The sequence below is a fragment of the Onthophagus taurus genome, chromosome 1 (assembly GCF_036711975.1).
Source record: "Onthophagus taurus isolate NC chromosome 1, IU_Otau_3.0, whole genome shotgun sequence".
In the NCBI taxonomy this organism is placed as follows: Eukaryota; Metazoa; Arthropoda; class Insecta; order Coleoptera; family Scarabaeidae; genus Onthophagus; species Onthophagus taurus.
The window spans coordinates 35,587,559-35,611,550 of NC_091966.1; the positions used below are offsets into that span (position 1 = coordinate 35,587,559).

At 31.5% G+C, this 23,992-nt stretch overlaps 3 protein-coding genes across 6 annotated transcripts; 1 reads left to right on the forward strand and 2 right to left on the reverse strand.

Moving 5' to 3' along the window:
* Positions 1-21: 21 nt before the first annotated feature.
* Positions 22-5,317, reverse strand: LOC111425717 (hypoxia-inducible factor 1-alpha inhibitor-like). 2 transcript variants are annotated; one of them, XM_023059935.2, is made up of 5 exons: positions 5,020-5,312; positions 4,701-4,966; positions 902-1,196; positions 673-843; positions 22-615 (listed from the first exon to the last, which is right to left on the reverse strand). In XM_023059935.2, the coding sequence occupies exons 1-5, from the start codon at positions 5,140-5,142 to the stop codon at positions 460-462; spliced, it is 1,011 nt and encodes a 336-aa protein (XP_022915703.1). In that variant the 5' UTR covers positions 5,143-5,312; the 3' UTR covers positions 22-459. The 2 variants fall into 2 exon arrangements, with proteins under 2 accessions (XP_022915703.1, XP_022915704.1); XM_023059936.2 differs by having other exon boundaries at positions 498-629; positions 5,020-5,317.
* Positions 5,318-5,491: 174 nt separating this feature from the next.
* On the forward strand, positions 5,492-6,435 carry LOC111425736 (Coiled-coil-helix-coiled-coil-helix domain containing 3). Its single transcript, XM_023059961.2, has 3 exons — positions 5,492-5,680; positions 5,869-6,110; positions 6,165-6,435. The coding sequence occupies exons 1-3, from the start codon at positions 5,572-5,574 to the stop codon at positions 6,351-6,353; spliced, it is 540 nt and encodes a 179-aa protein (XP_022915729.1). The 5' UTR covers positions 5,492-5,571; the 3' UTR covers positions 6,354-6,435.
* Positions 6,436-10,281: 3,846 nt separating this feature from the next.
* Positions 10,282-16,722, reverse strand: LOC111425734 (sorting nexin-14-like). 3 transcript variants are annotated; one of them, XM_023059959.2, is made up of 12 exons: positions 16,535-16,722; positions 16,068-16,332; positions 15,326-16,013; positions 14,986-15,266; positions 14,878-14,936; positions 14,787-14,822; positions 14,469-14,700; positions 11,538-11,728; positions 11,210-11,485; positions 10,968-11,149; positions 10,551-10,915; positions 10,282-10,497 (listed from the first exon to the last, which is right to left on the reverse strand). In XM_023059959.2, the coding sequence occupies exons 1-12, from the start codon at positions 16,645-16,647 to the stop codon at positions 10,408-10,410; spliced, it is 2,778 nt and encodes a 925-aa protein (XP_022915727.2). In that variant the 5' UTR covers positions 16,648-16,722; the 3' UTR covers positions 10,282-10,407. The 3 variants fall into 3 exon arrangements, with proteins under 3 accessions (XP_022915727.2, XP_022915726.2, XP_022915728.2); XM_023059958.2 differs by having other exon boundaries at positions 10,968-11,152; XM_023059960.2 differs by lacking the exon at positions 14,787-14,822 and having other exon boundaries at positions 10,968-11,152.
* Positions 16,723-23,992: the final 7,270 nt, after the last annotated feature.

A 23,992-nucleotide genomic window follows, 5' to 3' on the forward strand; every position in this document is an offset into this window, starting at 1 on the left:
TAAGAAAAAAAGGTGAAATAATACGTTTTTGGAATTTACCTTTATAATTACGTATAAATAAATAAAAATATAGATTATTATTATTAGCAAATACAAATAAGATATTGTTTTTAAAAGAATAGTCTCAAATTGGTTTTTCTTTACGAATTCTTTCAAATAATAATACACTTTAAAAATCACAGTTTTAAATTGCAAACAACCAATTAATTAGCTAATTAAGAATAACATTTATATTGAAAAAAAAATTACTTAAAAATCCAGTTTGGATTAAAAATGGCAAAAAAAATGAAAAGAAAAACTATCCATTTATCATTAATAGCTGTCCTAAAAATACCTTTTTAAGTCACTTTGTCTCTTATATTACCATTCATTCATATGCACACTGGTCAATAATAATACTGATATTTTAAGTGTGCAATAAATAATTCAATTGGTTTAATTTTTATTTTCCATACCATATCATTCCGTAAATCGCCCCAAAACCATAGTTTTTAATAACGGACCAACTTCTTTAGGATCTTTTAAAACGTCCAACAACATTTTTTCGATATTTCGCATTATAGCCACTTTTTGAAAATCTTTTAACGGATACGATATTTTTGCATTTGGACTATCCTAAAAAAATAACTCTTCAAAAATATAAAATTCGTTTTTAAAAACATTAAGACTTACTTTATACCAAAAATTTACAGTAATAGTATGCCCACCCCTCATTATCGATTCTATATGATGCCACCAATACACTGGTATATATAAAACTTCACCAGGACCAAGAACACTTTCATAAGCTTTCGCATCTTTAAATTTTGGAAATTTACTATAATCTGGTTTATCAAAATCAACCTTAAACATATTTTTTTTAGATTATAATTATTTTAATAACTAAAAAGATGAAACATACCATACTTTGACGATCATGTGGATGATGAACAGGATATGGATACAAACACTCAAATTCGCTAGGTGGGAACAATATACATCTTTTATATCCGTAAATTTGAGCAAACAAGTTTTGTTGTTCATCATAATGGCAAGGTGTAACATTTCCTTCCATCCCGATAAGAAGCAAATTGTATGTAAGAGGTCCCCAATTGTGTTTGGATTGTTTCCCATTACAAAATTCCCAATTAAAATTTACAAAATCTCTTACGATTTCTGGACCAACCGTATTATTTAATCCTTGTTGAAGATATAACCTAATAAAAACGATTCCGTTGTGAAATTGGAATTAAATCAAAAATACGGTACAGTGCCGATTCACTGTGGTAATTGGGGGAAAATAGAAACCGGATAATTGTAAACTACATGACGTTTTTAAAATTATTGAAATACGAATGTTTAATTTTTGTTCTAAGAAAAGGTATCACAATCCAAAACATTCGAGTGAATATTTAGGGAGTCCAGAATATTTTCATCATCCAGTTCTTCACAGCCCTGAACATTTTTTAACAATTAAAATACATCTAAAGGTTCATTACTATCAATTTCATGTTCTTCAGCTGATTCATCTCATAAAAACTTGATCTCAAGTTTCTCGAATTGTTTTGTGTTAATCTCCTTAAAATACACTCGTAACTTTAAATCAGGTTAACTTTGTATTTAAACCTAGTTTTGTTGCATAATGAAAAAAGAACCTAGATATTTATCGCCAAATGTTCTTATTTAGTAGCATTGCATATTGCTAAGACTTAAAAAGCGTGTATTATAGGATAAGTACTAATGAAACTATGTTTCAAAGAAATTTGTAGGGAAATGTTTGGTGAAGAATATGCTGTGGAAATTAACAATATTCCAATGTCTGCTGAAACAATAAGCAGATGAGTACTTAGTATTTCAAATGACCTGGAATTACAACTAATTGAAAAATTGAAACATTCACCATGTTATGCCTGGCAGTTAGATGAATCCACAGATGTTTCAAGTAATGCTATATTGATAGTATACGTAAGATATATTGATTTTGAGTTGGCATGAAACAGGAATTATTCACCTTAAAACTACAATTCTACACTACATCTTCTAAAGTTTTTACTACCATAAATTCAAACTTTGAGTCTAATCATATTTCTTGGAATAAATGTATATGTACGGATAGAGCAGCGGCGATGGTAGGAAAAAACAGAGGTGTTGTTACACAAATTGGGTAACTATTGCATAAAAATATAACAAAAACCTACTGCATTTTTCATCGTGAACAATTGGTATCCAAAAATATAGACAAAGAATTAGACATAGTTTTAGATCACTGTGTGAAAATTGTAAATCATATTCGGTTCAGACTGAAGTTTTTGCTTTATTCTGTGAAGAGGTAGGTTCAAACCACAAAATTTTATTACTATATTCACATTTACGATGGCTTTCAAGAGGGAAGGTACTGAAAAGATTTTTAACTTAAGAACCGAAATAGAAATACTCTTAAATAACTAAAATTCACCACTAGCAGAACACTTCAAAAACAACGTATTGCTCGCAAAGGTTGCTTACCTAGCTGATATTTTTTCGACTAACCTATTCACATGCAACAAGAAAGATGCAGCTTCTATCAGAAAAAAATGATATTTGGAGAGGTCGAATAGATGATAGGTGAGAATTTGATATGTTCCCATCTTATCTTTAAATAATTGAAGATAGGGAGCTGCATAAAGAAGACGATGCCGAAAAGAAAGATTTCTTAGTTATTTTCCTCCTGATAACGATATCCGCATAGACAACATGTGGATACAAAATCCGTTTTTAAAAAGACGAAAGTAATATTTTGTGTTCGTCAGACGAAGAAAAACTAATGAAGCTGTTATATGATAAATTACTTCACGCGCAATTCATTAGTCAAACAAATTTAGTCAAATTTTGGATGCAAATACGAACCGAAAACCCAACATTACTTGAAAAGTTAATCGAATGTTTACTACCATTCGCAACAACATATTTAGCGCTTTTCAGCTCTTGCTGCTATTAAGAATAAGTATAGAAATCGCCTTGAAAGCATTGATGCCACAATGAGAATAGCATTAAATCAGTCGATTGAACCTAGAATAGATAAACTGGCGAACGAGATGCAGCAGCATAAAAGTCACTGATATTAGAAGAAATGCTTATCTGTAAAATAATATTGTTATTGTTTGTATTGTGTAACCGAAATGCATTATTATTGTAGTAAATAATAGAGTTAGGACTAAAAATATACAGGGTGTATCTAAATTGATGCGAAAGATTTTAAGGGATGATTTTTCTGCGAAAATTAAGGGGGGTCTTTCATATAACTTTTTGGTGAAAACCATTTCTCCTCCAAGTTACAGCCCTTTAAAATTAGGGGAAAAAATTGTTTTTCTTTAATAAATCCACTATGGAGGAATTTGGAAGGATGAAATTTGGCAGATAACTATTACTAATAAGGTGACATTTTTTGACAATTTTTATAAACCTAATATGTTTTTACAAGAGGCTGAAAAAATCAACCCCATAATACTTTGCATTACAACTTTTTAATACGTCTACATTTTTCTATTTAAAAACTTTATTTAAATAGTGGGGTTCAATACGCAACTTTTTTGATATTTTCTCCTAGAATTAGAAATTCTCCCAATTTTCAGATGAATTAACTGAGAGATTGGTTATTATTAGTTAAAGAAATGAAGTTATGTTAAATTGATCTCAGCATTATTTTATTTTTTGTGATCAAACTAACAATTTGTTAGTTGTAAAATGTCAAGAGATAAGAAAGTTGCAGATTTTTACCCATAACTTCAGAGGGCTATAACCTGGAGGAGAAGGGGTTTTGACCAAAAAGTTTAATTTTCGTTGAAAAATCACCCCTTAAAATCTTTCGCGTCAATTTAAATACACCTGTATATTTATTTGAGAAAATCTATATTGAAACTGTTAATTGTCTATAACGGTTAAGTAATTATACCCTTTTTTAACTTCTTATGGGTCACATTAAGATTTTATTACGTGACCGTTGTCGTCCATATATTTTTTACGTGTGGAACAAATTTATTTTTAAACCACATTTCAAAAATGTCTCGTGTTATCCAAGCAGAATGATTGTTATAGTATTCAACTGGGAGTTTTTTTTTATGTCTTTTAAAGCTCTAGGCGACTTTGACTTCCCTATTACAGATAATTTTAGCTTATCTTGTTCAGTAGCATTTGAACAACATAACACTGTAATCCGATTTTTACTAATTTTATAGCCAGAAGCAGTTTTTTCTTGGGTATTGCACGCCAATAGAGGCCGGTCTCATTAGCATTGTACATTTTGGCAGGTACTAAACCCCTCACTTTAATAACGTTTGATAAGATGTTACAAAAAATTGAACAGTGTAAAGTGTAAATCTTTCAGTGATTTGTAACATTTCTGCAAAGTATTGTGCTTTTACCAACACATACAGACTGTAAGTACATCAGCTCTTGTAGTACTCTTTACTGAAAAGAACACTTCAGCATTACATTTTTCATATATTCACTGTTTCATTCATTATTTTCCCATCTAGCTGATTACAAACCCCATTTACATGGTTCACAGATAATCGGCACTTTACTGTATATAAAAATTAATATTACGGAAATGAACACTAGATGGCAGAGTAAACAATGTTATGATCACAAATGTCATTTTGACAGGATTCCCAAATTAATTTTTATTTAATTTAATCATATACAGATAACTAAATATTTCTATATCTATTTATCTAATTTACCTATCATCTCCTCTTTTCCATTCTTTCAGTCTTCTAATAAACTCGGATAATTTCATATCTACTTTTTTTGTTGGTTGCATAAAATCAATTCCCTTTCCAATATCGCCATTTAATTTCTGTACCTTTTTCTCATCGAAATATTTAAATTTATGGTTTCTTGATAAGTATACTGTGTAATCTGCATCTCCCATGTGTGTTTCTAAATATTCCAAGTTCCATTTTTGGGCTGAAGCGGCCAAATTTGAGTTTAAAATAACAACAGGTTTCTACAAAGCAGTTTATAAAATAAGTATTAGTCTTATTAAGATGATAGTTTTACCTGTTGCGAAATCAGTTCATCCGTTCTAGGATCATCACAATCGAATCGAGGGATTTCAGTAAAAGTGAGATTGTATTTTCTCAATTGACTGGAATCCCAATTAGATTTCTTTTCGTTAGACATTTCATTTAAGCAGTATAAGATATGTTCTACCTTTGCAAGTGTTATTTAATAAACTATCTAATCTTATTACAATATTGCTCTATTTACTTAGTATTTCTTAATCGTAGTTACCTGTGGCGCAAGGAACTATTCTGGGAATATTTTAATTTATTATGTCAACACAGGTACTCATTTACACACTCAATAAAAATCATAAATAAAATAATTTAAATAACTATCATATATATAAAACAACATTATTATTTTTCTTATTTATTTCATCAAGAAAAATATAAATAAATAATAATAAAGAAAGATTTAGAAATAATATTCCACGTAAATAGTTATTTTAATTTTTTAAGGTTGCACGTTTGTTAACATGTAAAGATGGCTGTGTGAATCTGACAGTTCATAAAGAAATTTTTTGGCAGTTTTATTAAAGAAATTGAAATGGGTGCTCAACAAGGGAAAACGAGGAAGTTGACCCTTGAAAACGACGACCCTACCAGTGTTATTAAAGTATCCGATGATGTAGTTCAACGGCTTCGATGTGCCGAAGGTGAGCTAACCTCAATTTTTTAAATTGCAAATTTTGAATGAAATTATAAACCATACAAGATATCACTTTAAGAGTGGTAAAATCTAGCCCAATTTTCGTTTTATTTACAAAAACAATTTATAAAACGAATTTGGGATGTGCATTTATATTTTTGTTGATTACATAATCAATATTTATGTTACTTTTAGCTAAACGGCGCGGTTCAAGTGGACAAGCGCCCCCACAACAATTACACAGTCATCAGATAATTTCAAACAATCCTCCTCCTCCATTCTATCATTATGAGCCAACATTTACATCCTTACAAATTCGGCAAGAAGCAGCTGAGAAACTTAGAAAAAATGACGAATATTGGACAAGGAGAATACATGATTTAGAAAAAAATAATGAAAAGATGAGAATTCTCATGGAAGAGGAATACAAAAAAGCTGTAAGATGTAAATGTAAATCGGTTTAATTAGAAATGACATTTTTGATATTTTAGATGGATGAAATGAATTCAAAAACCAGTAAATCACCGTTTAGCGAAATGCCTTGTATTATGAATAGAAAGAAAGTGATGGAATGTTATCAGCAATATCCTAATGAGCCAATGCGTTGTGCCAAAGAGGTACAGGCATTTGCTGCTTGTGTAGATATGAAAAGTATCAAAGTTGTTGAAAATAAACGTTAGAAAATGTCTTTTGTGCAGTCATGGTACACGGTTTGTTAAGTACCTAGTCGATAACTGTAAATATATCATTATTTCCTTATTAGTTATGCTTTTTTTTATAATTAATAAATTTATAAAGTTCTTATTGCATTTTGAACGATTTATTAATGATAATTATTTTAAGCAACTTCATAGAAAGGAAATTATTATAAGAATGATTTTATTTTGCAAATTAATGGCCTGTATAACATATTTATTTCATTTTTATTAATTTACTTTGATTCTGAGAACTAACAGTTTTGTATCAAATGCAAAAGTCAACCAAAATTTCGTTAAGTTTATTTTATTTAGCAATTGGTCGCCCATCAGGTAAGAAAGTTTTATTATTTATAACAAAGTTGAATGTTTTGTTAATTCCTGTAGATAGGAATTTCGCTTTAAGGATATTATGTTAATGTGATTATGTCAAACAAAACTTGCATGAGAAGCAGTATTAAATGTATTCCTAGATATAATCGATATTTAACAAGATTTAGAACAACTTAGTGTAACCCAAAGAGTGATGGAACAGCAATGCTGGCAGCTACTCAAAGACCAACAATGCTTTGTTTTATAGACAACGAATCATTTAGTTTTACAATATAAAGCATTAAACACAAAATGCAGAAACTGCTTCATTTGGAGTGAAGTAGAAGGAAAACAGCAGTATCTTATCCAATATTTTAAATCTCATGAAGGATCTAAATGAATTGTCATTACAATGTGCTTGGCTGCTGTGCTATTATTAACAAAGTAACATGGACCAGTACTAAGAATATGCTATTATTGAAGATAACAAAACCTCTGTATAAGTATTTAATTCCTATTCCAACAGAAAAAATACAGTAATTCTATCCCATCAGAGAGACAAACAAAAAAATGGATACATTTTTAGAAAGCGACATAGATCATGATAACAAATAAAGTGTTAACATTAGAAATATTATAAGATTGTTGCAAATAAAAGCTTTTGTGTCATCTTTGTTTTATTCTGAAGCATAAATGTGGATAATTTCTTTTAAATCTATTTCCAAGTTAGTGTAACAAGTAGATATCTCTGTTTTTTACGAGATTATTAATAGCCATGTCTAATTTATCTTACAAACGAAGCAGATTTAAAAGGTGCTACTTAAAAACTTGAAATAGAATCTTTAGATTCATTAACATCTACTTTTTATAAATCGTAATTTTCTCGGCACAGCCAATTTTAAAAATATATCGCTTTTGGTGTTAATCCTGCCATTTTTCTCATCACAAAGGTGGTTTTGATAATTTTGTCCATGGATAAGATAATTGTGCATAAATTTGGATCGAAGTTATAATAACTGATCGTTTTAATAAAAATTAAGCCATAAAGGGTCTTGTAACTGGATCAGCACAATAGTTTTTTGTATATTCATGATCATACACGTGATTTTGTGTTTAGTCGTCTTCTAACACTAACAGATTTTCAGCTGTATGATTCACCCTTGATATGTGAAGAAGTTCTATGCTTGAATTTTGTTTTGATGTGCCTCGAGAGAACAGTCTTAATCCGCACCCCGTTGTTACTTATAATTTTTCTAAAGCATCATACGACGAAATTAATGATTATCTCAATAATTTAGATTGGCCAAAAATTCTAGGAGATGTCTTTGTTGATGCGGCCGTATAAACCTTTTATATTTATCTTAATGAGGTTATTGAGAGATTTGTTCCGCGCAGGAACTTGCCTAATAAAAGTTGTCCTACATAGTTCTCTCGGCACACAATACATCGAGAGAAAAAAAAAAGGTCGCACAGAAAATAGAAACGTTATTAAATTCGATTACCACAATTTTTCCATGTTGAGACGGCGTTCTAAATATCTTAACTCACGCGACCTTTAAGTTATGCCACACCAAAGAAGCACAGGGAAACATTTTGTTCTTTGTTGTTGTAACCTGTTTAGGAAGCAGAAACAAAAACAGATTTATCACAAACATTCTGTCCATACCAAGAAATCTCATTTTAGTCGTTCATCACTGTATTGCCGCAACAAAAAACTTTCCGTCTACATCAGGTTAATGAAAGGAAGAAAATTTGGTCAGAAAAAGAAAGTTTGTAAATGTTGGACTAGTTCGACTCTTTTAGAAAGAGGTAAACCTGGTATCATTCGCCTTATGAATTCATTAAAGAAAGATGATTTAATAGCAGAGTCCAGGATCAACAATGGAAATGTAAAGAACTTTTGTACATGAGTGCTTTACTAATCTCCACCCACAAATCTCGTCTTTTGTAACGATCTTTAAAATTTTTATCACATCGGTTTCACAAACACTCCGCACACAAGTTTCGGAAACAAGTTACAACGTGTCCACACTGCGTCCGAAACAAAAATGTTTACAGATGTTTCTAAACTTCCTAATGATATTTATCGCTAAATAGGGAAACAAGCATCTTGTAGGAACCTTTCTTTTGGCAACCATAAACAATAAGCAACATCCAGAAACTTTGAGATACAAGTTTCAGAAACAAGCAACATAAACACAATGTCCCTTTGTGTTCCTTTCGGTATGGACGTAGCTTAAGACTTATTTAATTCATGTTCAAGATTCGATTGCCTCTGACGCTAAACAATTTTGAGCCTATGCAAAACAGAAAAGAGGTGGTGTTGGCGTGCTGGATGTTCGTCATAACGGCGTTTCCTCTGCTAATGGGGAAGAAGTCTGTGCTCTTTTCTCAGAATTCCGTTTGGTATTTGTACCACCGGTTATTGGTGTATATCCTAAAGGGGATCAAAGTCATAATACGGTTTCCATTGACTGCTTTGATTTGGGGGTTAGAGTGGTTATTGATGGTGTAGCTAACTCTAAGGGTCCGGGTCTAGACAGCATACCTGCAACTTTTATCAGCAACTGCTCTCAAGCACTCGCGAAGCCTGTATGGTTAATATTTAATATGTCAGTACGCCACGGCGTCTTTCCTGCTGTATAGAAACAGTCTAAAATTACTATTTTTTTTATGCCTTGTAAACAACTATAGCCCTATCCATTCTACCAATAATGGGAAAATTTTTGATTGGTATGGAACAACACGGTTTCTACCCTAAACAACATTGATAACAACGTCCAGGTGGTTGCTATTTACACTGCCTTCAGCAAAGCTTTTGATAAGGTTGATCACAATTTATTACTCTTAAAGTTGCAACGCGTTGGAGTCGCGGGTGTCTTGTTGAAGTGGTTTGCCTATTATATCTCCAACCGATCTCAGGTAGTCATGATTGGTGGGCACTCATCTGACCATACTGTTATGACTTCTGGGATACCTCAAGGCAGTCATTTGGGGCCGCACTTGGAACCGCACCAAGACTTGGAATCCTCAACATGATGTTTATATTAATAGAATAGAGAGAGTTCAGATTAGGTTTCTGAAACACCTTTCCTAACGATTTCGTCATTCTTATACAGATTATTTGTGTGCCTGCCAAATCTATCATATGCCCACTCTTCAACAGAGTAGATGTGATGTTCGCTTCCTGTTCAGATTGATCAATGGTAACTGCGATTCCCCATATCTACTCACAAGAATTGACTTGCATGTTCCTCCTCGTCTGTCACGATATGATTTCTTATTTTACGTACCAACAGCTCAAACTAGTTGTTATAAGAATTCTCCAATTGTGCGGATGAAAAGAGCGGTAGACCGGCTTAGGTTGGATGAAACAATTTTAGACGTGTTATTTGAAGCGCACTAACCTGTTTTGCACCCACATAGATTTAGTTTTATTTTTGTACATACTGTCGTAACGTAGCATTGTAGTTATGAGGTAGCTACTAATGGTATTCTTGTCGCAACCTCCATGTATAAATAAATAAATTATTCCATTATTATCCATTTCTTGTATCTAAAAGAGGTCTTTTTTCGGGGAGAAATACTACAAAACAAAACATAAAATAACTTTAGTTTTAATATATCATATTTTCATAAAGTTTTTAAAAACTTAGATTGATGATTCAATATAAAAGACTAGAATAATCCTTAATTTAGCCTAAAAATATTTTATTTAAAGGTTGCCTTATACAGTGGAATATTCAGATTCATTTTCTATTGAGTCTATATGTGGAAACATTTCCACTATGATTATATCCAAAAGATTATAAACCAACTAAAAAAAAATAAAATTTAAATTTAAATTATAATTTTATAATAAAAACTTGCCTGTTTATTATACAAAGGATTTTGTAATATTTCCAATAAACTTTTTAAGCCATGTTTAAAATCGTTACCTAAAATTTTAAGCAACCAATTTGGAATGGATGCATTTAAAAGCTCGAAAGCTTTCTCTCTTTGTTCTTCACTATTTCGACTTTCTGTTTGTGGATTGTGATGACTTTTTTTAGTTCTATCAAAAACTATTCCTTCCAATAATTCCACTAAACTCGCTAAATTCGGTTGACATAAAGCAGATTTAATTTTACGTTCAATTAAGATTCTACATAATGATTCAAAGGCTTGTCGACCAATATTACATATCGCTGTGTATAATTTTAAAACGCTATAACGAACTTTAAAGCTATGTTTCACTAAAAAAAATTAAATTTAATAAAATTACAATAAGTTATAAAAAACACATACATAAGTAAAATAAAGATTCACAAATTCCTATTGGTGTAAATGAACTGGATGAACCATCATGAATTTTTCGATCAAAAACTTCATAATTATCTCCAAATGTAACGTTTTTATACGTTTTGGGATAAACAACATTGCTTTCTACGTTTTCAACTTCATCGACAAGTTGAGCCCACTCTACTTTACTACTTTATTAAAAATAAATTAAACCAAATTAATTATCAATAAATAAATTGATTAATTACCTATATTTAACTTTCCCTAAAGATAATATAAAAGTATTCATGAAAGAATCTAAATGTTGTCCTTTTTCTTTACGCAATTTATACGTAACCGATTGATAAATATTTTCTAAATCCACACTCGTCACTGAGGATAACATAATTTCCGCAAAATTTTGTTCGCTTGTTAAAAACATGTAAAGTAAATCACTGCTTTTTAGCGAAGGTTTTTGAAGGAGTTGTTTTAAAAAATAATCGTATTTTTGTCGACGAGTTTCAGCATCAGCGTTACACAAACTTCTGTAAATTCATTGTTATTTAAATAAATTGATACAATAAACTTGAATTGTACCTTTTAGATGGCAATAAATGATCTGCAATAACACTTTCTCCATGAAATTCTATTAATTTCGCTTTTAATAAGAAAAAATCATTATCTTTTCTTTGAATAGCCCATGATTTTAGTTCTTTACTTAATGGATCTGTTGCATCTAAACGGTCAACTGTTATTATAAAAACCTGCATTGATCTGTTATGTTGTAACTACAAAATATACATAAATGTATTGTTATAGTTAAACAATACAAGTTTAGAGAATACGCAGATTGTCTAGTAAATGTGCATACATTTAGTAAGTAATGCTTTAGTTAATGTATGCACAAAGCTCATAATGTAAGCATTTACTAGTTGATTAATTAATTATTGTAAGAGTAGAGTAATATTTATTAATATGCTGTATCTCAGAAACTCATAGATATAGAAAATGTTTTTTATATAAAATTGTTAATTAATCAATTAAAAAATAATAATTTCTTGGGTATCCACAATTCCAGTAGTTGTAGCTTTCCCGTCTAATGATCATTGAAACAACCTCTCTAGTTGTCTGATTCTTTTTATTTCAAAAAGTGTTTTGGAACATCTTTAATAAGATGGATAGTATTGCTATAAGTCGATAACTCTCTCTCACTGCACCATCTGTTTATATTAGAACCATTGTTTTCAATTTTTAACTCATTAGGAACGTTCCATTTACAAAGTATTTGTTTATTCATTTGATGGTGATGTTAAGAAATTAAAGTAAGTCCAAAATCTCATATTCTATCGTCAGAGTTATGAAGACTAAATATTCTACTAAGAACAGTATACTAAAAAATTCCTAAATACTCATCATCAATTCCACACATCAGTCGTGATCCTATTTGATTGCCAACAAATAGGTAATAGAAATTTGAAAACGGAAGTATTCAAACAACTAAAGCAGCAATTTTTTAAAAGTAAGGTCAGAATATACAAAACATGCATAAAACCCATCATAAGCACGCCATAGCAACAAGAGCAGGAAATACCATCACGAAAAAGCTTTTAATGACTACTAAAATGAGAACTCTAAGAGTCATAACCGGCTACTCTTTAAGAGATAGATAACGAAGCGAATACATCAGAAACACGTGTAGCAATGAGGAAATTGTTAGATGGGCCAGAAAACGCGAATGGTTAACGACCGATTAGCGAAAATTGCGAAAGAAGGGAAACCAGTCGTGTTAAAACGCCCAGGAAGACCACCGAAATGTTGGAAGGAAAGCTGGACATCAACATCACAAGGTAGACTATGAGATACATATTAGTGTATAACGGATAAAGTAGCCTTTTTAATGTGTTTTCTTGCGATAGAAGTTCACAATACTAAGATAACCACATTTTAATAATTATACACAATTATATGTGTTTTTACAATGTTCCAAGAATTAGCTAAAACATTAAAGAAAACTATTGTCCCTATAAATCTAGAGGATGTCCAAGAATTTTCTTTATTTCACCAAATACATCAACCCCTGTTGTGTACTTCTTATGGTATATGCTCTGTTGGTAGATGGAAATGGCAGAATATGTTCAAGATAGGTTTACTAAAGCCACAATTATTTAATCCAAGAGCCGGAAATAGAATCTTACATCTTTTCGAATAAGTTGTTGACCAATCAACTCCTAGTCACTGATGAGTCACAATGGGAACTTAAGAAATACTACAAAATTGATAGAAAATGTAAACTAATTCATTAATTTGATGTTTACGTTATCATATCAGATAATGTACAGTAATTGCGTTAGTCATTGTACTATTATAAACTTTTTCCACTCCTTTCTATCTTGAGCCATTATTTGTACTTCATTCCATGTTCGTCCTCTCTCTTGTTTGTTTAGGCTTCCCTGTCTTTTATTATTTCCACCTCTTGCCTCTTATATTTGTCTAGTTTTGTTATAATTCTCTGCAAATGATCTCACCACCCGATTTGCCTTTCCAGATTCTTTCTTATTTCTGTGTTCTTCAATCTTAGATATTTCATTTCTGTTGCCTGTATCTTACTGTTTTACGTTTTCCTCAATACCAATGTAACACAGTCGTGTGACTGAGAGTTATACTTTCACTCCCACGAATTGAAATGTTTCTACCTGCTCTATCTGTATTCCCTCTATTTCAAGTTTTCATCTTTATATAGTTTTTGCCTATTACCATAAATGAAAAGTGTTGGATTTAAGTTAGCCCCTTATCTTAGTCCCTCCTTTGTTGCAAATGGTTCTGATTTGATGTTATTGGCGAACACCATGTTCATGTTGCTTCCATTAGATGCTATCAAAAAATGTTATAAAAGCCTTGGATGCTTTCTATTTGTTCTAGTTGTCTCTTCTAAACTCTTCTCTTTTACACTCTTCTAAATCCACTTACAACTATACAATAGTTTAATGAAAATCATATTCCTTCTTGTAAACGATGATAGGATCAAATCTGGGTAATACTAAAATTCATACCTACTAAGAAAGCTCATGGGCATGATATGTCACTAAATACAGTATTAAAAAATCTGCTAGATAAAACATTGTTCTATTTATAACTCGTGTCCAAACATAGATTACTGTCCAACAACATGGAAAAAGACAATCAACAATTTTGACATGAATCATTTTTGCTACAAGTCACAGAAACACTAAAGACATTAGCAGAGGTAGCAAGTACCCAGGCAAGATGATTTTGGTAAAGAAGAGAATCCTTGGCCAGGTATACATACAAATTGAGTTCAGTAAAGGTGTAAATTATGTAATGATTTTAAAAAACATAATCAACTAGCAATACTCACACTTGTGTGTTCAATAAAATAAAAATTCCACAGAGAATGTTTAAGTTATTCTGATTTGAATAATATAAACAAATAACTTAAAGCTCATAACCCTATCAAAATTTTGTTTTATTGAAACACACTCTTTTTTAATAGATTAAAATAATACCAACGTATTTAACGTGAATAGAAATTCTCCAAGTACTCAAATCTCGACTAACTGGCGTTTGGGGTACAACCTCATCGATAAAATGAGACGCATCGCTTTCATAAGCGTGACTTTCCGGCGTATAATAACCTTCAATGGGTTGTTTAGTTTGTAAGACACCTTTTAGTTTCCCCAAACCGCTACTAATCTTTGCTACAGTTCCTTGATTCGCCCCTGTTTCATAATATTTTCGAGACCTACACCAAAAATTTGTAACAAATTAAAAACAATTTATAAACTAAAATAATTTAAGATTAATTTTTGAATAAAAGAAAAATCTCACCGAATTTTGATAGGTGATCCAGATATAGCATTATTTCTTAATTGATTTAATTAATATTTTTTTATTAATGTTTAGGAATGATAATACTTACTTAATTGCGGATTTTTTATAAGAAGCGTTTACTTTGGAACCACATAAATAATTATAAAACTAAAAAATTAAAATTGTATCATTTTAAATTTTTTTATGATTCATTTACCTCATTGCTATGATGAAAATCTGGTAAATATTCGCTTTCCAATACACTATAAGCATAATCATAAGCTTGAAATAAAGGTTCTGATGTTCTTAATCGAGCAACATTATACATCCCACCTTCTAAAAGTTCACTGAAAGCTTTACTTATTTCTTGGGGACATCCAATATAATCAGGACTACAATCGTTTATATAAATCTTATAAATATTATAAGCTTCGACGTGTAAACTTTCTAATTGTCTTTTTGATAAATCAGGTGTTATTAATTTATTATTAAATTCCTCTAAAAAAATCAAAAATAATTTATTAAAACAATCAAAATTATATTTTTTAATTACTAACCTATATCTAAACAAAATTGTAATAAATGCACATTTCCTTCTCTTTTTAAAAACTGCATAAAATGATAAAGTATAGAGCTATCTTTTAATACATCTTTCATATTAGAAGCTAAAGTAGAAAATTTAAAATCTTTTTTAATAAAATCACTCAACATCTCAACCTCTTCATCATGTTGCGGTTTAATATCTTTACTTTTATATGTTAATCCAATAATAACTAATTGATTAATTATATTTGGATGAGCCAAAGCATCCGTTATCGGTAATAAAATCCATCCAGCAAATAATTCTCTTAATAAAATTGAGTAATTACTACATTTAAGATATTCTTCAGGTAAAAGATTCGGCATTAAACATTCAGTTAAATGTCGTAAATAACTTATTTCTTTTTGTCTGTTTGTAACCGCAATGTGTAAACGTCTACCGAGGTATTCAGCAGTAATTTTATCGAAATGGACGCTTTTTAATTTCGCTATTTGTTGCATACATAAATAATCATCGATGTGTTTAATAGCGCAAGGAATTAATTTATTTGCTATTAAAGATCCAACATCTATTTCTGATATTTTACATGCAGCGCTAGCTGTAGCATAACGAAGGGAATATTTGATTTCATTTAAAAATGATGTGTCATTTGTGAACGTTCCATACCAAGATTCCACAAAGTTTTCAATTAATTTTTCATAAAACTATAACAAAATAAAGAATTAAAACTAATTTGTTTGATTTTTTGTTAAAATTACGTGTATAACTGAAGTGTTTAATTTTTTATTTATTTTAAATTTCTTCCATGGTAAAGTCCTTTTTGCTATTTTATGCCTCGAACAATTCTTTCCATTACAAATGTTGCAAACAAGTTGGTCGCTTTTATCTAAAGCCACACGCATTCTATAAAAGCTGACGAATCTTTGTAAATAAAACGAGGCAAAATCCTGATATTTCGTTAAAACCCAACATACGATGATTCCCAGTATATAATTTAAAAATAGAATTGATGCAGCAAGTGGACTGAAAAATATTAAAGTTTTATAACGCCATCTATCGATGAACACTTTAAAAAATCATAACCTCACAAATATTTGTTATTATTTAAGTAAGTTATTAATGTTAGTTATATTTACGATAATTATTATATGATTTTTAAAGTGTTTGTTATAAAAATAAGGTAAGCTATGTTATTTGTGTATCAAATAAATTAATAAACACTAACCTTGCTACAAAAGCGAAGATACAACAAAAAATCACAGTTATTGAAAATATAGACTTCACTAAATTATCAGTTCTCACCAAAGTGAGGACCTGAAAAATTTCATTTACAATCATTTTGGGCTTTAAGCTTTGATCATTTCAGGGTTTGTTTATATTACTCATCTGACATTGACAATCAGATGATGTTTGTAGTTTAGGGAAAATCCAAAAGATGGTGCACTCAAAATAAGATTTAATTTAATTCTTTCTTTAAATTTTATACATTTATTTAATTAAAGTAATAAAAAAAAGATAAAACCTAATTAATTAAATTTAAAAATTATTAATTGAATAAAATTTATAGTTTATTTTAATTTATATTGGTGTTATTAAAATTATTAATAGATGGCGCTTCTGTAAATTTGACGTTTTTTTAATTTTTCATAAAAGGAATAAAATAGATTTTAAATTTATAGCTTAGATTCTACCAGTTCGTTTATAGATTTAAACATTACTTAAACATAATTTAAACATTAAAGTATCTAACAGAAGTGTTTAAAGCCGATAAGACAAATCAAATAACACAACAATAAACGACGACATTGTAATATCATAAGAAAATGTCACAGAAACGCAAAGAAAACTCAAAAACCAGGTCAAGATCCCAAATGAGGTACTAAAATATGGAGGAGACAGTTTAATAACGTAAATAAACATCGCTGATAAACAAAATTTCAACTGAGCAAAAAATACGAAATGCATGGAAAACAAGCACAATGATTCTAATGTTCCGAAAAGGAGATAAGAAAGAACCAAACAACTACAGAGGCATAAACCTACTTAGCACCTTGCTCAAACAAGTAGCCAAGATCATCACAACCAAAATTAATTCCATTACAACACTGGTCGAAGAACAACAAGGCTTTAGGTCAGGAAGATCCTGTACAGGTGCTGTATTCGTGATGAGACAAGTTGTAGAAAAGTTAATAGAATATAATAAATCCGCATTCTTATGTTTCATTGATTTACAAAAGGCCTTTGATAAGATCAGACTAAAGGATGTCATAAATCTGCGGAATACCGATTAATATAGTTAAAACTATCGAAAATATTTATTCGGAAAACAGATACAAGCACGGATAAATGAAAAACTCACTAAGGAAATACCTGTAAATGCTGGCATTCAACATGGGTATTCATTGAGCCCACTACTATTCACTGTTATGATGGATGACATCATAAAAAAAGTAAAGACAAGCCGGGGCTACAAATTGGGTGATCAAGAATTTGTCATCTTCTGTTATGCTGATGACGCGGTCCTTTTTGGCGAAAACGAGAACGATTTACAGGGAAATATACAAACATTTATATATACAGCTAGGTAAACGAAGTCTAGGACGACCAAGGAAAAGATGGAGCTACAATTTGCGCACAGAATAGAGGCATCATTGACGAAGAACAAACCTTAAACCTAAGTGGAGAAAAAAGAAGAATAAGAAATTTATAGCGATGATGATTACAATTGCCTAATTGTGGTTATATATTTTTTTCGATAAAAACATAAAATTACAACACAATTAAATCATCGCGGTCACCTTACATAAACGCAACATTGGAACTCTTTGGAATTCCAACTAAACAGATTAACCACTTATTCATCGGTGAATCGTAGCAACAAAGAAAGCCGTAAATTTAAAATAGCATCACGTTCCCTGTAAAAAGCTCCTTCTTCGGTTAACCGCAACGTGTTTCGGGCCACACACTTCACGGTCTCGTCAATATGCACCACGACCATCTTCTATACAAGTGTGAATCAAATTTTTTTTTAAATGTGTGATGTCATCGTGATGGAAATTGTTTGGGTCACAACTAAATTAAAAAGAAATCTGGTCGAATTTTGACCTTTAACCAACCGTTTTTCTATTCTTTTATAGGCGACGGTCTAATTATGGCCAAAATAGCTCTTGAAAATTATTACTTCCCGGTGCTAATAATGCTGCAAGGTAACGTTGAACTTCTGGCGCCTGTCCAAATGAGAAATTATGGAATTTGCCGTTCTTTATGTTATCAAGTTACTTAGATAAAGCTTCCCAGGCTTTGATATAAGAGTTTGTTTATTTTTAGTGCTGATACACGAGTTAGTTACAAATTTAACACGTAATTATTTGGGTTATGTATTTGTTTGAACGATGGTTGATCTCATCTAAAAATTTTCTAGAATACTTATAACGGGATATTTGCGTGATTCATTGTTTTGCAGAGAATATTAAAATGTGGTTTACTTAAACTATTTATAGAAGTGGTGCTAAGATTTATTAGAAATTTACGAAATCTATTATTGTTTGATAATAATAAACTGAATCATTTTTACTCTGCTTAATTTGGAATCGTTGAAAAATTAATGTAAAAAGCGCATTAACGAAAATCATGATGAAATCATAAATTTATTTATTTTCTTAAATTTACTTTTATTAAAATCTTTATCGCTTATTTTCTTTGAAAATCTAAACTAAGTAGAAATCTCCGAGAATCACGAAACACTTGTTGCTCGCATGTTTACAGTGTGCACACATAAACGTTCCTAGTTCTAATTAGATTACAAAAGGATGTGTGAACGTGTCTCCCTGTTTCGAGTGGTGTGTACACAGCAGTTTACCTCAACGCAGGAAACTTACCGAAAAAAAAGTGCATTGTTGGTTTAGACGGTGGAGATACCGTAGATAAAACCGTCGGCATCTCGGGGCAATCACCTTTATCAGAACGACGGTTTAGTGTCCTTTTCCTTTACAGCGGCAGCTGTTACGACGATGGATTTTGTTTACCCGATCCAGTTGCAGTTTAAAGTAAACTATATTTGTAATTTGGATATGTGGGGAACATATTGAGCACAAATGTGGGCGGCGGATGATAAAGATAAATCTTGAAAATTCGGAAATTCCATGATTTTTCTTATTTTCAAAGAAATTGACACTTATCGATTTGTAGAAATCAATTTTTCAAGTTGTTTTTGTAAAACAGGATTTCATGCGAAAAATAATAAGTTGTATAGAAAATAATAGGTTAGCGTAATTGTCTAAAAATATACTGAAAAAATACTGTTTCTTTACGACTAGGTTGCTATAAGTTAATTTGGAGAATTATAAAACCCGGATTAATTAATTTAATGTACTATATGTGAAAAATCGATCTCGTATAGAGTATTTATGACATTTCTATTGAGGGATTAAAAAATGAGATTTATTGTTAGTGGAATGCAAGCCCAAAATTACTCAATCTAAAGGTGTCATGTCCAGTTTCATTACTTTGTTAGAATTTATTATTTTGACATCTTTGGGTGGAATTGGAAGGTTATTTGGACTAAAAGTAAGCCTTAAGTAGTCTAATAAGACTGCTCTTCCTTTTTAACTTTATACCCATATTTTTGTTAAGTGCCATATAATCAAATCATTGGGCAAGAAGCGAAACATTGCAAAGGTATTATTCTGGCCTTCGCAAAAATTGCTAAAAATGTGGAGTTCCTTTACTTTAGGATTCAGAAAATTGCGTTTTGGCATCTTTTACGTCTTGGGATTATTCCGGCCAATTTTAAAACGGAAATATTTTTGCTATAGGAAATAGCTCTGTTTGCTCTGTCCCACGGCTTTTTATGACAAGGATATCCACCTGTCCTACCAGAGTTTGGACGGTCTTTGATGCTTGATTCCTGGTCTTTGTCAACGTGGTCCCTCCATTGCGGACGTTGTGCTCTTGTCCATCTCACAACAATGTGAGGACACTCTCAGATTTTTCATTAAGTCCAAATTTTGTATTCTGTCTCACATTGTAATGTCTTTTATACTTCTTAAGGTTCTCATTTTAGTAGTCCTCATTTTGGTTTTTATGTGGGGTGTTTCGGCACTAGTCTCAGGTGCATAGGTGAGTATAGGTTGGATACAAGTCTTATGTATTCCGACTTTGCTTTCTGCACCATGTATTTGTTGCGCCATATTATATCTCATAGGCACCTTGATGTCCTCGCTACCTTATTTGCCTAATTCCTCACTTCATCCATCAGCTGTTTGTTCCTAGATTTCCACCCCAAGCTAGTTAAACGCCATCGCTGATATGGTCTTTAGCAATTACCATCGATTTGGTCTTCTCGCATGCTATTGCCGTATTAAATTTTTCAGCTTGTATAGATTGCGTTGTAGGTCGTCCTCATTTTCCGCTGTTAGTATGGCATCGTCTGCATAACAAAGATTTATAGAATGGGTACTTCTTTGTGTCTAATTACTTCTTTGTAATTAGTCCTTTTTTCAGGTTCCATATGATTTGAGAGAAGCATCAAAACTCATTTGTCTATTGTGGATTTTTGGACATTTATATTATATTTTTTAACAATCTACGATTTTTTCGTTTATACCATACTCACTTTCACAAAGCATTCTAATCTTATTGCATAACATAACGAACTAATAATGGTCAAATGGATTGATAATAATGCGGTTACTTTGCGAAGCAAGTTTTTTGGTATTAATCCGCAAGGAACTATGAGACGGAGAGGCAATAAGAATGATAAGAGGAAATATTTGGTGGAATGAATTATAGAGTTGTACAGTGTTCCTCTAAAATCGAGGAGATGATACCTAGGGATTTTTGTGCACATGGCTTATGCAAAGAAGAGACTGCGGCAAAAATATAGATTGCCTCAAAGGTTTCGAAGTTTCACAGCGACAGGTTTGTTGACAGAAAAGAAACCCAAACGAGTTGGCAGCCATCTGATACCAAACGTTGTCTGTTTTTGCCAAGAAGAAATTATCTTAGTGCAAGGTTCAAGATATGACGAATTTGGATACTGTAAAAATGGATATTCAATGGTGCACTGTCAATCGTGTAACCAAAATCTATGTTTTTCTGTAACATTTCAAACAAAGAATGAATTTTTTATACACTACACTCGTATGTGTAATTCTTGAGCAAAGTTAATTGTAAGCAACATGGTATTTTAAAAAAAAAAATTGGTAAAGGAGACCAATTCTACTTTTTTTATTGTTTTATATATTTTTTAATTTCCTTAGCTTTCGACAAGTGACATTTAATCGGTTAGCGAGATGAAGATAACTCGAAAAATATGCAAGATATGCAAAAATTTGTTGTTTCGTATCAATTTAAACTGTGACGATTAAAACATTATAATATCACGTCATGTTGTATCATCAAGTTATAAAACATTACATATTGATGTAGATGTGTTACTCGCCATATAAACACAAAGGATGCAAAAATTAGTATAAAGGATAATCCGAATAATTTTTGATCGCACTGTAGACTCAGCTATGTTATGTACATAACAATGTCACTACCTGTGGTTTTCAAAAACGTTTAAGACTAGATGAAAAAAAGTGTTGTGACGCACAACATGACTTTTTAAGACCTTGAAAAAATGCACAAAAAAGGTATTTAAGTTTATAATGACACCTACCACTTTAGTACCAACCTCCTAAAACAAATTGTCGATGTGATAGCGTCACCTCTATCCAAGGTTTTAAACAAATGCGTGAATGAAGGATGGTTTCCAAATGAACTAAAAATTGCAAAAAATCTACCAGTACACAAAAAAGGTGATAGCAATCAATGTGACAATTTCAGACCGATATCTATATTACCAGCTTTCTCAAAAATAGTTGAGCAAATTATAGCAAATCATTTGATTGACTACCTAGAAAAATTTAACCTATTAACAACTTGCCAACATGGATACAGACGGAAAAAATCGGTAACAACAGCGATGATGAATGTCATAAATTTGATTACAGAAGCACTTGATAACAAAGAACTAGTGGAAATCAAGTTATTAGATCTTACCAAGGCGTTTGATACTGTAAGCCACAACATACTTTTAGACAAGCTGGAATATTATGGCATAAGAGGAGTACAACTAGAACTCCTAAACTCATACCTCTCCGAATGCCAACAATACGTTCAATGAAAAGATAAAAATTCCAAGTTATTAAACATAAAACAAGGTGTGCCCCAAGGATCAATTTTAGGGCCCTTACTATTCATTATATACAGCGTGTCCCGTATCTTCCGCATCAGAGCATTATACGATTGTACGATACATTATTCTGAAGCGATCTTTCTAATAAAATTTTTTCGAAATGTTTATAATAACCGCACGGGAACTGTTTAAACGAACTGTTTTTCGTCCAATCAGCAGATCGCAAATCCGCCTCAGGTAGTCGGTGCCTCCTTCGGCCGGTCCGCTACGCCGATGATAACTCGTTTCCCACGTGTACTCACCAATAGATTCGTCACGGAAAGAGAAATAAACTTTTTCGGTGAATCAAAGTCGTCCGTTATTGGTCGTTGTTAAACAGTTCCCGTGCGGTTATTATAAACATTTCGAAAAAAATTTATTAGAAAGATCGCTTCAGAATAATGTATTCTACAACCGTATAATGCTCTGATGCGGAAGATACGGGACACGCTGTATGTTAATGATTTGCCTGCCACGGTCAATGAAGAAATTGGCTTATATGCGGACGATACATCAATCATCGTAAAAAGTAAAGACAAGCGTGAACTAAAACAGAAGTCTATCAATGCAATGTATGAAGCGCAGTTATGGTTTGAAAGTAATAATGTGCAACTAAATCACAATAAAACAGAAAGTATAATATTTAGCACAAAAGCAGAAAATCGTGTCGGTAAGGCGAGGTTCCTCGGGTTACATCTCGATGGACGGCTGGATTGACACCATCATATTGAGGCCCTATCAAAGAAGTTATCAACAGCAGTTTTCACCATAAGACGTTTGAAAAGCATAGCTACACACCAAGCCGCCAAAATGTCGTATTTCAACCTCTTCCAGTCCGTGGCATCATACGGAATTCTATTCTGGGGACAGTCAACTGAGTTCCATAGAATATTTAAAATACAAAAGTCAGCAATTAGGGCTCTCTGTAATCTGGGACGGCGTGATAGCTGTAAGGAGTATTTCATTAGAGAAGAAGTACTTACCCTACCAAGTATATACATACATACGGTGTTAATGTACGTGTACGATAATAGGAATACTTTCCAAACACTCGGCGAATCACATAGTTATGCAACTGGATCTTGCTATCAACTTGCTACACCATATCAGCGACTCTCAAGAACACAACAATCGATGGACTATTGGGGTCCAAAATTTTTCAACATAGTTCCACCCTCCATTGCGGCAATGTCAAGAAGTAAATTCAATATAATTATAAAAAAACACCTAATTGAAAGTGCATATTACACTTTTGAGGAATTTATTAGGGAGGCAGTGAATGAAATTGATAAAAATTAACATTGATAATACATTTTTTTGTTTTTCTTGTTTGTGGACATTTTATTGTAAATTTGTTGTTACAGTAAATAAAGATATTTGTATTTGTAATGATTGCCACATTGATACAACATTGGATGGAGAATGTCTGGTTTAATCAAGTGGAATCAGACATTTTCCATT

What these genes read in the sequence shown, in the direction of transcription:
- LOC111425717 (XM_023059935.2), bottom strand. Translation starts at nt 5,142, where the DNA reads ATGTCTAACGAAAAGAAATCTAATTGGGATTCCAGTCAATTGAGAAAA. An exon ending in CACATGATCGTCAAAGTATG is followed by an intron (nt 844 to 901) that starts GTATGTTTCATC and finishes AATATGTTTAAG; the next exon opens with GTTGATTTTGATAAACCAGA. An exon ending in CTGTAAATTTTTGGTATAAA is followed by an intron (nt 616 to 672) that starts GTAAGTCTTAAT and finishes TTATTTTTTTAG; the next exon opens with GATAGTCCAAATGCAAAAAT.
- LOC111425736 (XM_023059961.2), top strand. Translation starts at nt 5,572, where the DNA reads ATGGGTGCTCAACAAGGGAAAACGAGGAAGTTGACCCTTGAAAACGAC. An exon ending in ACGGCTTCGATGTGCCGAAG is followed by an intron (nt 5,681 to 5,868) that starts GTGAGCTAACCT and finishes TGTTACTTTTAG; the next exon opens with CTAAACGGCGCGGTTCAAGT. An exon ending in AAGAGGAATACAAAAAAGCT is followed by an intron (nt 6,111 to 6,164) that starts GTAAGATGTAAA and finishes TTGATATTTTAG; the next exon opens with ATGGATGAAATGAATTCAAA.
- LOC111425734 (XM_023059958.2), bottom strand. Translation starts at nt 16,647, where the DNA reads ATGATTGTAAATGAAATTTTTCAGGTCCTCACTTTGGTGAGAACTGAT. An exon ending in TATAAAAAATCCGCAATTAA is followed by an intron (nt 14,823 to 14,877) that starts GTAAGTATTATC and finishes AAATCAATTAAG; the next exon opens with AAATAATGCTATATCTGGAT. An exon ending in GGATCACCTATCAAAATTCG is followed by an intron (nt 14,701 to 14,786) that starts GTGAGATTTTTC and finishes TTTTTGGTGTAG; the next exon opens with GTCTCGAAAATATTATGAAA.